Genomic DNA, 13,835 nt, shown 5'->3' on the forward strand with positions numbered 1-13,835 from the left:
AGCAACTCTGCCACGATTGGCTGGGTAGCTGCAGGAATGGAGGCAGGTCATGCAAAGAGGACGCCCTACTAGCGTTCAGAGTGGCCGAAGAGGGTTTGGGGTTTGGAAATCCAAGGAGGGACGGCAGATATTCCCCCTCCATTCCCGTCCGGTCGATTATTCCTCTAGTGATATGAGAAGCTTTGTGAAAATGGAGTTAAAACACGCCTATCCGGAGCCGACCTATGGAGATAGTTAACTGGACTCCCCTGCAATATCAAAGTCCCTTGGCAGTCAAATAACACAAGATTGTCAGCTGAATGTTCGTATCTTTCTCAGAGCGTGTTGCTTAGGTTATCCTGAGGGTCTGCGCTTGCACTCAGTTGGCGCACACCGGCCTGGAATCAGAAATAGCCTTGCGACTAGTTACTTTAGCCATTGCTCAAACGCTCGCAAGTAGCCGACCCTTGTCTTCGCCCCCAGACTTCAGGAATCAGAAGTAACCCCGCATTGTCTGAACAAGCCACACTGGAATGCACCTCCCGCGGTGGCGGTGCCCTCCCTTTAGACTGTAGATACCTCTTGGGAACGAGAATAGAAGTCATACAGTACATAATTCACATCGTAATTGTTTTCTCCAAGACAGAAACTCCCATTAAACCCCAATAGAATTTCTGCGGTGCTCACTTTGCGAAATCCATCAATCGTTGGGGGTTGTCACCGTCGATCCAGCTTGTGGTTGTTTGTTGTCGGAGGTTGATACAAGATGTTGGAAGAGCCGCACTAACCCACAAGCGGCTCCACCCGCTCCCGCCCCACTAAGCGATGGCTTCATCTATAAAAGCATATACGTTGTATCACACTATTAATATAACTATCTAACCCACTGTATTTTTCTTTGCGTTAGTGAAAGGAATATGGAAAATAGAATAATGGACTGAAATTATATATATTTCTTCATAGGAACTGTTACGGTTGTTGGTGCCATTTGTTGAAGTTAAGGACGCGGATGCCGCCAAAAGCCTGAATGAGAAGTGGGTTTTTCGGTGTGATATTGAGGTCCTTTCACTCCTCCTGTGTCACCTTAAAATCATCAAGCTGATCTGCCTATAACGCCACCAGCACGGCTCAGGGGCCTTTGCCCTTGTCCTACCATTATCATCCACAACAGGCACCTGATTGTTGAACGACCTGATAAATCTCCTATTCTTTGACAACTGGCAGTGGCATGAAGTTGATAATAAACCCTGTTATTATTATTGCATACGAGCTACAGCGGAAGGAAACCGGCATCTCCGCTGGCAACTCAACTAAACCTAAAAACGCGCCGTGCCTCCACTGATTTGACGTGCTAGAGAGCTAAGAGCCATCACGAGTTGGACTCTTAGTAGAGAACAATACCGCCTCATGCTTTGGTTGTTATCATATGACAATGCCCGGAGGATGACAATCAGAATAACACGTTATGAGGATGGATGGCTATTTCGGTCAGAAAGCCGCTCATCTAGATCCATCACGGGTTTGAGGATTAGAAGGCTTCCCACCAAGGTCCCGCTAAAATACCCTCTTTTCCGGCTTCTCGGTGAGGGTAGAGCATATATATGCATGAACCGGTGGCGTGCAGTGTAGAGAAACATACGAGAAATTGTAAATCTCTGCATGCACTGAAGAATACACTGTAAAACAACTAGGAGCAAGGAGATCACAGCGGGAGAGAAAAAAATGAAACAAAGGGAGACCGGTGAATGGGAATTGAGCCTCACTAGACTTTTGCTTCTAATGAATAAACCCTTGGACACAGAGTGCGCCAGGCTGCGCTACCTACTTTTGGCATTCAAAACACTCGCCTTCCGCCTCAAATTTAGATAGTGATCTCTCACCGAAACCCTACCAAACTCGGGATTTTCTCTTTCGGTGGTTTCGTGGTGCGCAAGGCTGAACAATAGATGGAGTGGGGGTTCGGATCGGCAAGCCAATGTCCACTGCAGCAGGTTTCTAATAGTTTCTAGAACACGGAGGATGTTTGGATATCCTGTCACATCTGGATGATGGGTGGGTTGGTGCGCTCTGTGAGCTCGCTGTCGAAGGTTCGTGCGTCGTTATGTTTAAAAGAGACACTTTGGGGTGAAAATTGGGCAGCTTGTACGTAAGTGATTGGTCTCACCCAGTAGTCGTCCTCCTGAGTCGAAGTAATCGCCAACTCTAGTGGATTTTAGCCAAAGTTCAGTGGGTTGTTCTAGCGGCTTAAACAATAAATCTATCATGCAGAATCATGATTACCTGCTTTAGTAGGAAGTTAGTGTTCCATGCCATATATTAATTTATAACCTACCAGGCCGGAGTGTGGCTCGCAAATGGCATGCTGGCATCGATGGAACCAATTATGACTGGTGGGGCAAGCCTTTCTAAATTCCTCTATTCTTCTTTTCGAAGAATTGATGTTTGGAACAAAAAAAAAACCCAGATATTTATGCGTGACTGAGCCGTTCGTGATAGTACACAAATCACGGACTGAATTATTCCAAATATACAGGAATTTAAGCCCTTGGTAGTATCGCCACATTTTGCTGTAACTTGATTGTCATCACAAAGACAAAGCCCTGTCTAAGGGACCCAAGGGGTCACACACAGCCTTTCCCCGTACGCTAATTGTCTTCGAACGAACACAACGCATGTCAAAATCAAATTCCACAGAACATGAACCCCTGCAAACACTGCCATAATCCAGATGTGTGGTGGCGCAGACGACACAGGCCTGGACAATAATTAATAACCGCGAGATTTTCGTCCATTCGGCTTGTTGCCTCACTTTCAAAAGAAGGCTCTGTTTCCTCGTTCCTGTTTCCTCACGAGATCGGAACGTGGATAGGCTCGTATCTTCCGTCATCCCATTTTTACGAACCAAGCTTTCCGGCTGCCACTTGGGGAGGGACGTCATGATGGTGGTATCGTCTTATATTAGCGCACCGACATTTAACGCTGCCGCTGCCGCCCTGTTTGGAATTTGGGCATATCAATCCCAGTTCTGGATAACATTGAATCAGCAAGGAGGAACGAACGGACTAATCTAATTACAGCGGATCGATTCATCCTTACCCCGTCAGCTCAGCTGGGATGCACAAATGCTGTACTGAGTAGCAAGTACGATGCAAAATTAGTCCAGGCTTGCACGCGTATTCGACCGCTATTGGGCGGCCTCTTCAGCCCCCTATGTCAACACGTCGGATGTGTGTTTTCCCAAGTTATGTAGGTAGGTATGGATAACCTCTAGTTATATTGTTGCTTTCAGGAAAGAACCGAGATATCCTACCACTCAGAGAGCAAGGAGATATATTTGGCAGGAAAATGTACTAGGTCTCTATGTTAAAGAATGTTAGTTTGTCAGAATCAAGTGCATTCAACGTGTTGGCAGATGATTTCACAAAACAACCCATTTTCGAACAACATAGCACACAGTATAGCAAACATTTTGGAAAAAATAGTGGAAAGGCGGTGAAGGGATATGAGATCAATATCCCTGACTGAAGAAAGAGGCCCGACTCAGTGTACCGAACCCTATATTATGATCAGGATTAGTTCCAAGGTTTGTGTCAGGAATCCGGCGTCACGCGACTCGTGTAATCACGTGATCGTTATCGTACCGGCGGCCGTCACCATAGCAACTGCCAGCGTCAACAGCAGAATCTAGATCTGTTCTGAATGTGAAGCCCAACCCGCAAGAAGCGCTGGAGAAATCATAGATATACGAATTTGATGATCAGACGTTATTTACATATTTTGCATGTACCTTTTGTCCATGGTTAACGAACGTGTTTTGCGATTGAGGTATGGAATGCGCTCCCACATCGGGTCATGTGGATGCATGCGACCATGACCTGGGCAGATATTTGAAACCCGGCAAACTCCAGGGCGGCCCACATTTATTATACAAGTATATGTTTACTTATTAAAATCAAACAGCTTGCTAACATGGTGAATATATACCGCAGGTGAAACTGACTGTTATTTTGCCGCTCCAGGCCATCATCATCAGACCTTCCCCGGCCGAAACCACCAAACCTACCCATACCCTGCCGCACTCCTGCCCATATATCAAAGTTCCCGATTATAATAACTGCTTGTTTACGAAAAAAGAGACGGGATAAAACATTACGTACTTTATACACTAAGATATGAAATACACTTGATATTTCCAGAATAACAAGCAACATATACACGACGCTCGAGGAAGGGTAAACACAACACAGCACAATACGACACAAAGCAATAACAGCGGAGACAAAGCTGGAGAAAGGGCACGACGCAGAAATTCAGAAACAAAGGTACCGTGATGAACGTTCAATACTTATGCCCATGAGAGAAGACGAAAAAAGAAAAACGATGAGATAAAAAGTTTATCAAAATCCCATTTCTTGTCTTTCTATTTCCCCGGCTCATTTATTCTCTTCACAACCCCCTTCCAACACATTTACATACTTTGTTTCCCTCCCCTTTTCATACATGTACTTAAACCACCAATCCCGTCGCCACGACCTCCTCAGCCAGATCGTGTATATATTGAGAAACAACAGGAATATGGCGCTGGATCCGCGCTTCTACAATGGCCTTGGAGACCCGCCATCATTATCATCAGCATCACATCTGGGCTCCGGAGCCTCAATGGTCTCGATAAACGGTGATGGCATGATCGTCTCCCACGCGTCGCAAGCCCCGTCAGCCCCGCTGTCCGTTTACTCTAGTGCGGCTCCCAATATCGCGCCAAATGGAGGACCCTTGTCTATGGCATCATCTGCAGCGCTCCGATCGACAGCTTCGAGTCCGTCGTTGAGAGCGAGGGAAAGTGTTGTGGTTCCGACGAGCCGGGCGGGGACGCCGGTTAATGGGGTTGGGGGAGGGGGAGGGGGAGGGGGGAATGTAAGGGTTGTAGTGAGGGTTAGAGGGTTTTTACCTAGAGGTTAGTTTTCTGAGCGCGTGTTTTGTCAGGGTCCATTTTCTGTCCCACTACGTTGTTCCTCTCTCCTTGTTCTAACGAAATTTTGGGCAAATTTGGCCAATAGAAATAAAACGAGGGGCGGAATGTCTTATATCGATGAACCCGGATACTCAATCGACCACCCTCATGGCTCGCCCCAGTTCTGGTCAACAAGATCCAGTGAATGCCAGGATACAGAGCAGAGCGAAAGTCCTTGAAGACAGAACTTTCACTTTCGATAATTCCTTTTGGTCCCATGATAAGAATGATGAGCACTATGCCACGCAAGAGGACGTGTATAATTGCCTCGGCGAGGAGTTCCTGGACCACAATTTCGAGGGATATCACACATGTATTTTCGCATACGGCCAAACGGGGTCGGGTAAAAGTTACACGATGATGGGTACAGAAGAGCAACCTGGTTTGATTCCACGGACATGCGAGGACCTTTTCCAACGTATCGAGAGTTCAGAATCGCCTGATATTAGCTACAATGTCCGCGTCTCATATTTTGAGGTGTATAACGAGCACGTTCGAGATTTACTAGTACCACGCACAGACACACCGTACTACTTGAAAATCAGAGAGTCGCCAACAGATGGCCCGTATGTAAAAGATCTGACAGATGTGCCAGTACGAAGCTATTCAGAGATTATGCGGCTCATGCGCAAAGGAGATGCTTCTCGTACTACCGCTAGCACGAAAATGAACGACACTAGTTCACGGTCTCACGCCGTTTTCACAATCATGCTGAAGCAGATTCATCACGACTTATCGACGGATGAAACCACTGAACGAACAGCGCGTATTAGGCTTGTGGACCTTGCTGGTTCAGAACGAGCTAAAGCAACAGAGGCAACAGGACAAAGACTAAGGGAAGGTTCTAATATTAACAAATCTCTTACTACCCTTGGCCGTGTCATTGCCGCATTAGCAGACAATAAACCAGGTCGACTGCGCAAGAATAAAGAGGTGGTCCCATACCGTGACTCTATCCTGACTTGGTTATTGAAGGACAGCTTGGGGGGAAATTCGAAAACGGCCATGATTGCATGCATAGCCCCATCAGATTACGAGGAAACTCTTTCCACCCTGCGCTATGCAGACCAAGCGAAGCACATCCGCACCCGCGCCGTCGTCAACCAGGACCACGTTTCAGCTGCTGAACGCGATGCACAGATTGCGGAAATGGCTGAAATTATCCGCGAGCTTCAGATTAGTGTGAACCAGCAGGCTATCAGCAAACGAGAAACCGAGATGAAGAATGAGAAACTAGAAGAGTATCAAGGCCAAGTCGTCAAGTTGCAGCGCTTGATGGAAGAGACCAAGATGGTCAGCGAATGCAAAATCCGGCAGTTACAGACAGAGAACGATGCTCTGCGCCGCCACTTGAAACTTGCCTTGGAGAGTCTTAAAAACCCAATCCCACCTGTTGAGGTAGTCAAACGGAAGAGAGAAAGCGATTTGTTCTCTGTTCATGAGAAACAGGAGATCGTGGACGGTGTACGGATTATGGATGAAGACGAGCAGGAAAATGGCACACCGACTCCAGAACCTGATTTGGTTTGGGAGGACGGTGATGATGACGCCAGCTTTGCCGATGCTAGTGAACTGGAAGCCATGGAGATGCAGGCGCGCATGGAAGAGCTCCTGCTTGATCTCAACTTTTTCAGAAGGAAAGTAGCGGATGATCATGAGCGATTTGGGATCAAGCGACATATTTCGCCAGCTGCGAATGTTGAAGAGAGGCAGGTTCTCGGGGATGTTCAATTAAATTAATGATGGACCACCTTTTTTGTGTCTGCTGTTCATTCCTTTTGGTTCCAATTTTTGTCGGACTTCGTGGCGCATTTTTCTTCCCCCCCCCCTTTTTTTTTCGGTTCTCTGTAGGATAGGGTACTGGCAGGAGTCACTAGAAAGCGAACGGGCTGACAGTCTTTTTCTACATTTTCTCTGTGCAATTTCCCCCCTCTTTTTGTTTAATTTTATTCTCTTTCTCGTTTGCTATATTCTCATCAGGAGTGGGGGATCCTTTGTTTGCCTGTTTCTTATTGACCTGCTTTTTCCTTGCATACTAGTTTATATGTTATTAGTGAGATGAGCAATGAAGAAAAAAATGAGAGATGAGTCACTAGGGAATGAAGCTGTCAGTGACACATTCACACATAGCCAGTGGGCTGCTTCACAGTTATTTATATGTGGCCCGCATGTCATCAGTACATGTGTTCCTGAATATGAGTGGAGATGGCTGTTGGTTGGGCATGGAACTGGGTGAAACAGAGGCTGTGTGATGAGTGAAAGAAATAGAATGACAAAAGAGTTCATACCTAAATAAACATGCCATATCGCACTTTTTTCCTCTTGAACTACCTGCAATATATCACCGGCATACCGTGTTGAGGTGTAAATTTCAGCATTCAAAATGTGGTACTCGCGTTGTCGACGATGGGTGCGGAACAAAATAAGCCGCCGCCCGCAGCGATCGACACCAAGCACATCCATGACTCAATCAGTGGCCAAAAAAACCTCCAACAACTCTCTTCCTCTCCCGCAACTCCCCCCACCCGCACAACCAACTGCAGCAATCTCTACGATTATGGGCCCTCCACCAAATTCTGCCAAAGAGGCAGACACTTCACTGCAGAATACTACTCCTAAAGCGCCAAGTCAACCTAATCGACCGGGTTCTGAAGTTCTAGCTCCCACCATCACCACCACAACAAAAAGCGCGAAAGTGAATGGAGCCCCGCAGGTTGCAACTGCGGCACCGGCAACCACCGCTACCTGTACTACTGGTACTACTCCTGCCGTGTCGAAACAAGATAACACAAATCCGCTGGCTGATTCAACCCCGAAGCTCTCCGGCGCGGAGCTAAAAAAGAAGGCAAAGGCGGAGAAGGCTGCAAGGCGAGCGAAAGAGAAAGCAGAACGCGAGGAAGCATCTGGTGCGGTTAGTGGCAGTGGCATTGGCAGCGCGAAACAGCAAATTAACCAGCCACTGTCGAAGAAAGGAGTTCCTGGGTCGCAGGCGCAAAAAAATCCTGAGGTGAGTGGTTTGGGCGGGAAAGGACAGAAACAATCAGGTGGTGGAGGTGGTGCTGGTGGTGGCGGGCGACATGGCTCGATTACACATATTAATACTGCGGAGTTGACGAGGAGGAAGAAGAGAGAGGAGGAGGGCATGGGTGTCGGTAAGACGGTTGCGGTTTTTAGCCATTTGTCGTTGCAGAAGCGAAGAGGTACGATTGCAGGGGCGGGAAAGGAGATTCATCCGGCCATATTGGCATTGGGGTTACAGATGAGGGATTATGTGATTTGTGGGAGTAGTGCGAGGTGTGTGGCTATGTTGCTGTGTTTTAAAAGAGTATGTTATGGCCCCCCCCTTGTTGAAGCCGTTACATGTTTTCTATACAGGCGATTGCAATCAGAGACACTTGCTAACCCAACATCATTGGTTTTAGGTGATCGAATCTTATAGTACACCCATTGGAACATCGCTAGCACGCCACTTGATGACACATCTCTCCCACCAAATCTCATATCTCTCGTCCTGTCGACCACTCTCCATAAGTCAAGGCAATGCGATTCGTGCTATAAAACTCGCAATCTCAGCTGTGGACCCATCCTGTCCTGAGAGTGAAGCCAAGGAGTCCCTTTGTGACTATATCGACGGATTTATCCGTGAGAAGATAACGGTTGCGGACCAGGTGATCGCAAACAGTGCGGCTCAGAAGGTTAACGACGGTGATGTTATCCTCTGCTACGGTGGGAGCAACATTGTTCAACAGACCCTTCTTACAGCTCACGGCCAGGGCAAGAAGTTCCGCGTCTCGATCATCGATTCCCGTCCCCTTTTCGAAGGCAAGAAACTTGCCCGCACACTTGCCAATGCGGGATTACAAGTACAATATTCACTCGTACATGCAATTAGCCACGCGGTAAAGGAAGCTACGAAAGTTTTCCTAGGCGCCCACTCCATGACTAGCAACGGCCGCCTTTTCAGTCGCGTAGGCACTGCCCTCGTTGCAATGTCTGCAAAAGAACGTGCAGGCGGCACCAACATTCCCGTGATTGTCTGTTGCGAGACGGTCAAGTTCACCGACAAAGTAGCCCTTGACAGCATTGTTCTAAACGAAATGGCCGATGCGGACGAATTGGCCGCAAGCGAACCTTCACACCAGATAACACATCCATCTCCACCACTCCCGACAAAAACTGCCAAGTCTGGCGCTGCGACAAACCAAAACGCAGAGTCAATGGCCGATACTGTCACTGATCCGAACAACCCTCTCCAACATTGGAAAGAGAAACCAGGCTTACAACTGCTGAATATCATGTATGACGTCACACCAGCTGAGTATATCGATATGGTCATTACGGAGATGGGCAGTTTACCACCTAGTGCCGTGCCGATCGTGCATAGGATGAGCACAAACTCCTAAATTCGATCGTGCTTGTACGTTTCATTGTTTCTTCCTTTTCAGTTCCCTCCTCCCTTGCTTTTACTTTCTTCCCCTATCCTTTTCTTGGGGGTTTCGGATTTCTCCATGTCATTTGCCCTCTATTTTTCCTTTCTTTTTGTTTCCATCTTATCTCTTCAAGTGTATTTTCGTTCCTCCACACATTATTCTTTAATTTTCAATTTTTATAGTACATGTCATGGGATAGACAAAGGAAGGGTACGCCTAAGCGCCCCACAAAAATGAAAACTGTGTTGTTGCGAGGTTAGGCGAAAAATATAAGCATGGAATTAATATAAAAGCAGGGGCTTGTGATATCAGGGGCATTACAATGGAACAGCAGGATTTTTCTTTCTTGCTCTGCCATTTTTCTTTTCCTATAATCTTTAATTCTTTTCTTTTCTTCTTACATTACTTTCAGCTCAAGTATGACTAATTTATTCACGTCCTTCTGTAGGATAATTGAAGAATCTATTGGTCTGGCTGGCTACAAAGAATCTATATCCCCTTGTCTGGCCGTGAGGCACAATTAGTAGAGGGATCCTGCAGCGCCAAGTCGCATGAAATATTTAGTATGCACGGCCTTCCTATATAGGCATAGATGCCACGATTCGGCGCTGCTGTGGTTGTAGGCCTTGTAAATATTGTATTCATCTAATTGAAAACCTCTTGTATGCCGGGTAATGGATATAATAATAATCCGTCACTGTAATAATCTCATCATCATGCTGCAGCTGCAGCTGCCACTGCTGCCAGTATTTGATAATCTGATTATATTATTCAATATTTTTTCAGCTTTAGTCACTCTTTGCTAAATATGATATTTGAAATTCCACTTGGAATTTAATCATATTTTCAGTCATTTCACATTCAAACTGAGAGAGGCCGCAAGTAGCTGAGCTTTATATTCACGTGACTCTTACCTTATCAGCTCATCACAACTGCTTGGCCTCAACAACAGCTACCCACAACAGAAATAATCTCCAATTGACAGACTTACAATAGCTGATGACTTTCACTCTTAAAAGTAAATGGTTGAATCAGTCAAGATGGTATGTCACAGATATCAAGAACAGGGCCCAAACAAACCGTTTTTTTTTTAACACCCATGATCCAAAACCAGTCCAAAGACTCCTCCCCAAACCACATCCACTTCCACCACCCACGCCTCGCCGACCTGTTCGAGGACTTCAACCGCCCCTACACCTCAATCTTCCCCAGCAACACAGGTGCAGGGGCCGGCGCCTCCTCCTCCAACCCGGCAACAAATACAGCATCAACCATCATCAACAATCCGTCCACAAACCCTTCCTCAACAACCCCGGCCACCATCAACTCTTTCCTCCCCGTCGAAGACATCTATGTGGCCCCGCAACACCAGCCTGTGAACCCTGAGGATGAGGACGACGTTGTACCCGACCAACATGCCGTGTTTGGTATTACGCGCGCCATGGATTCGCGGCGGGAGGTTGTGTGGAGGGATTTGGCGCTGGAGGAGCTCATGCGCGGGGCTAGGTTGGCGGAAAGGAGTAGGGGCGCTGGAATTATTGTGGGCGCTGGTGGTGGGGTGGGCGGCGCTGGCTCTGGGGGAATTAGGAGAGGTGGATTGGTTGTTAGTGGTGTCGGTGGTGTCGGTGTTGGTGGCAGTGGTGGGGCGAGGAGGGTTATGTGTCTAAGGTGATGGATGAGAAGGTAGACTTACGCGATTCCTGGATGTTTTTTGTGATGGGGTGGATGTTCTGGTTCTCACTTTATAGGCGTTTGGTTTTTATTTCGCATTGTTGATCTCTGGAGTTCATGGGTGGACGGGAGCCTTGGATGGGGGAAAGGGTTGTTTTTATTGTTACGCTCTTGTCAAGAGGAGCTTCTATGCGCTTACGATACCCAATTGTTTGATGCGGAATATTTAGATTCCTGGAGCAATTGCATTTATGTGATGAATTAACCCATTTGGAAGCATGAACCCTTATCCCTAACGCCGGTCTCGCCAAAATAGTAATCCATGACACCCATTCGTTATTATATAGACTTCCGAAATTTTCTTAGATCCTAATCACATCCACTCTTGCCCGTTCATAGACATTGTGTCCAACTTGTTTCACATTCATTTCTTCTTCAGTGAACGTCCTCGGATGCAAAGTCATTTGGGCATATGATCCAGCTGCTTTTCGTTTTGACAGTGTGCCAGGATTAATGACAAGGACACCCTCGACTACCTAAACAGTTGGCACATGAGTGAGCAAAAGTTACACAATGGTATCGAGAGAAATCAGTTTGCAATGCAAAATTTCCAGGGACTAACCTTGACAAATGGAGGTAATATACTAGGCGTAATGAGCACATCTGGTCGCGCATTCCACCACTCGCCCAATTTCAAATAATTAATATCGAGCATCGCGCCAGTGGCGAGGCCACCTTCGAACCCAGACTTTGGAAGGTTTTCTCTTGCAGACGTGGGGAAAACAGGCAAGAAATGGCGTTGTTCGATCAAATATCGTGATAACCTGGTTAACAACCCACCCTCTGAAGGTTTGCCTCCTACCACTTCCTCTTGTCTTAGCTCAAACAGAACATCATGAGAGCACATTCCAAACACGTTTTCGTTAAGCGACAGAGTTACTGGGTTTGGAACCGTTCGAACCTGCTTCGTCTGGGATAGGTCGAGGTCCTTTTTGGGCAGCCTTTCCTGTGGAAAGGAGACGTGTTTGCTGACTGCATCGCGAACTGAAGGAATGAGGAAAATGCATATGCTCGGCACTGTAGACACAAGTTGCTTTAGGAGTGGGGTTATATAGCATCGAAATAATGTTGATAGGGTCGCATTTTCTGGGTCAAGCCCCTTTACATCTGGTAGGTCAAAATCACCAGATGCGATGAGGGGGTGTTCCAGATCCAAGAACGGTCCCGTTAGAATCAAAGCATCAGCATACTCATCGCCCGCCTTGAGGCATAATGCTCTAAGGGGTTCAAAATCAAGATTATCATCCGCCGTGAAAGGTCCTGAAGCTATGAGTATATTTAACGCGCGTTCTGCATCGTTGTCCCCAAGTCGGTCATTTATCGATTGTATTACTGCGGGTGGAGATGCGGCTGGCGGTAGCAGAGGTGTGGAAAGGACTTCGAATACTGTGAAATACTCTCGAGAAGCATTTATTCCTCGAAGGGCAACAATTTGGCCGGGGAAAAACTGAACCGAAGGCAATGAGTCCACCTTCAAGGGAACTCGTAGACCCGCACCAGTACGTCTCGAAGTTTCCAAGACCAAGGATGCGGTATTCAGTTTTCCCTCCAAGCTGTCAGAAGCAATTCTTCCCACTGCAATAATCTCCTTGGTACTTTGATTTGCTGCACTGCCAAAGACGGTATCGTCCAAGCCATGATGTTTTTGAATGATATCCGTAAATTCATCTATCATGTTATCTAGCACTTCAGATGCCTCGTTTAAATGCATGGACATCGGTTTATAAGCAAATTTCTTCATATCGGTGTTCGCGGTGGGCTTTATACGTTCGATTGGGTACGGAGCTATAGGAGGCTGTGGCTGTGAAAGATGGCTATTGATCGTCTCCAATACTTGTCCACTATTTTGTCGTTCAGAGAAAGGTGTTGATCTGTCCATCAATTAGATGACCTCTCATTTCTTCAGAAAATTTAGGGAAATTGGATATTTACTGTATTCGTCCAAGGTCGCCATTCGATGGCCGCGTTGGAGTTTTGGAGTCGACGAGAGATCCAGTGCGCATTTCTACCCTACCCATCTTTGATGCCGTCGAATTTTCAAAAGCAGCTTTCCTCTTCACAGCGCTGGCACTCGCACCATTCGTAGTTCTGTCTTGTGGTGATGAGGTGAAATCATCGAGCCTTGGAGATATTAGTCTTTCGTCTACCAGTCAATTGAGTAAGTATGTAAAAGTATCTTCTGCAACCTACATCCCAAAAACATCCCGAGTATTAGCAGCAGCTCGAGGAGTTGCTGAAATAGCATTTCTTTTATCAGCTCCACGCATATGGCTCTTCCCCCGGCTCTCGCGCTCCAAAGCATCTTGGACATCTCTCTTCAGGCCTCTAACAGTATCCAAATTCAGTATTGTCTCGTCTGCTCCCATCTTCAAGCAGTATGCATCCCACTTGTACGATAAATCTTGGGCAGACATCGAGTGAAGCCGCATAATCGATCGCAGTTCCGCCGCGACATCTTGGGGAACTCCGGAAGGGCAAGACGCAGAGAATGCATCATTGAGCTCGCTTTTTATTTCCTCCATTGTTTATTCTGTTCTTCCACGTCGATCTCAAATTCGTCGTTTAAGTCTTCTGCTATATACATACCACGGCGGTCAAACGTCCAACCGCAACAGGGAAGCCTCGACGTCTTGAATTTCCTCAATGGGGAGACGCGTTTGTCACGCGTTTTTAAGGCCTTGGCA

At 46.9% G+C, this 13,835-nt stretch overlaps 5 protein-coding genes across 6 annotated transcripts; 3 read left to right on the top strand and 2 right to left on the bottom strand.

Annotated features, from left to right (window-relative positions):
* Positions 1-916: 916 nt before the first annotated feature.
* Positions 917-3,541, bottom strand: BDCG_05079. Of its 2 annotated transcripts, XM_045420742.1 has the most exons (4): positions 3,446-3,533; positions 3,076-3,337; positions 2,789-3,004; positions 942-2,734 (listed from the first exon to the last, which is right to left on the bottom strand). In XM_045420742.1, exons 3-4 carry the CDS (start codon positions 2,915-2,917, stop codon positions 2,564-2,566), a joined length of 300 nt encoding a protein of 99 aa, XP_045281112.1. In that variant the 5' UTR covers positions 2,918-3,004; positions 3,076-3,337; positions 3,446-3,533; the 3' UTR covers positions 942-2,563. The 2 variants fall into 2 exon arrangements, with proteins under 2 accessions (XP_045281113.1, XP_045281112.1); XM_045420741.1 differs by having other exon boundaries at positions 917-3,004; positions 3,076-3,541.
* A 6-nt stretch (positions 3,542-3,547) lies between these two features.
* Positions 3,548-7,317, top strand: BDCG_05080 (kinesin family protein). The gene is made up of 4 exons (XM_045420743.1): positions 3,548-3,804; positions 3,969-4,301; positions 4,551-4,933; positions 5,037-7,317. Exons 3-4 carry the CDS (start codon positions 4,555-4,557, stop codon positions 6,728-6,730), a joined length of 2,073 nt encoding a protein of 690 aa, XP_045276784.1. The 5' UTR covers positions 3,548-3,804; positions 3,969-4,301; positions 4,551-4,554; the 3' UTR covers positions 6,731-7,317.
* A 134-nt stretch (positions 7,318-7,451) lies between these two features.
* Positions 7,452-10,203, top strand: BDCG_05081 (translation initiation factor eIF-2B subunit delta; the record flags this gene model as incomplete). The annotated part of the gene is made up of 3 exons (XM_045420744.1): positions 7,452-8,315; positions 8,413-9,407; positions 9,869-10,203. The coding sequence occupies 2 exons, from the start codon at positions 7,452-7,454 to the stop codon at positions 9,391-9,393; spliced, it is 1,845 nt and encodes a 614-aa protein (XP_045276785.1). The 3' UTR covers positions 9,394-9,407; positions 9,869-10,203.
* A 187-nt stretch (positions 10,204-10,390) lies between these two features.
* BDCG_05083 (DNA polymerase alpha subunit B) lies at positions 10,391-13,772 on the bottom strand. Its single transcript, XM_045420746.1, has 4 exons — positions 13,342-13,772; positions 13,084-13,272; positions 11,714-13,022; positions 10,391-11,627 (listed from the first exon to the last, which is right to left on the bottom strand). Exons 1-4 carry the CDS (start codon positions 13,671-13,673, stop codon positions 11,454-11,456), a joined length of 2,004 nt encoding a protein of 667 aa, XP_045276787.1. The 5' UTR covers positions 13,674-13,772; the 3' UTR covers positions 10,391-11,453.
* Positions 10,520-11,092, top strand: BDCG_05082 (uncharacterized protein; the record flags this gene model as incomplete). The annotated part of the gene is made up of 1 exon (XM_045420745.1): positions 10,520-11,092. The coding sequence occupies one exon, from the start codon at positions 10,520-10,522 to the stop codon at positions 11,090-11,092; it is 573 nt and encodes a 190-aa protein (XP_045276786.1).
* Positions 13,773-13,835: the final 63 nt, after the last annotated feature.

Source organism: Blastomyces dermatitidis (assembly GCF_000003525.1).
Source record: "Blastomyces dermatitidis ER-3 genomic scaffold supercont1.5, whole genome shotgun sequence".
NCBI lineage: Eukaryota > Fungi > Ascomycota > Eurotiomycetes > Onygenales > Ajellomycetaceae > Blastomyces > Blastomyces dermatitidis.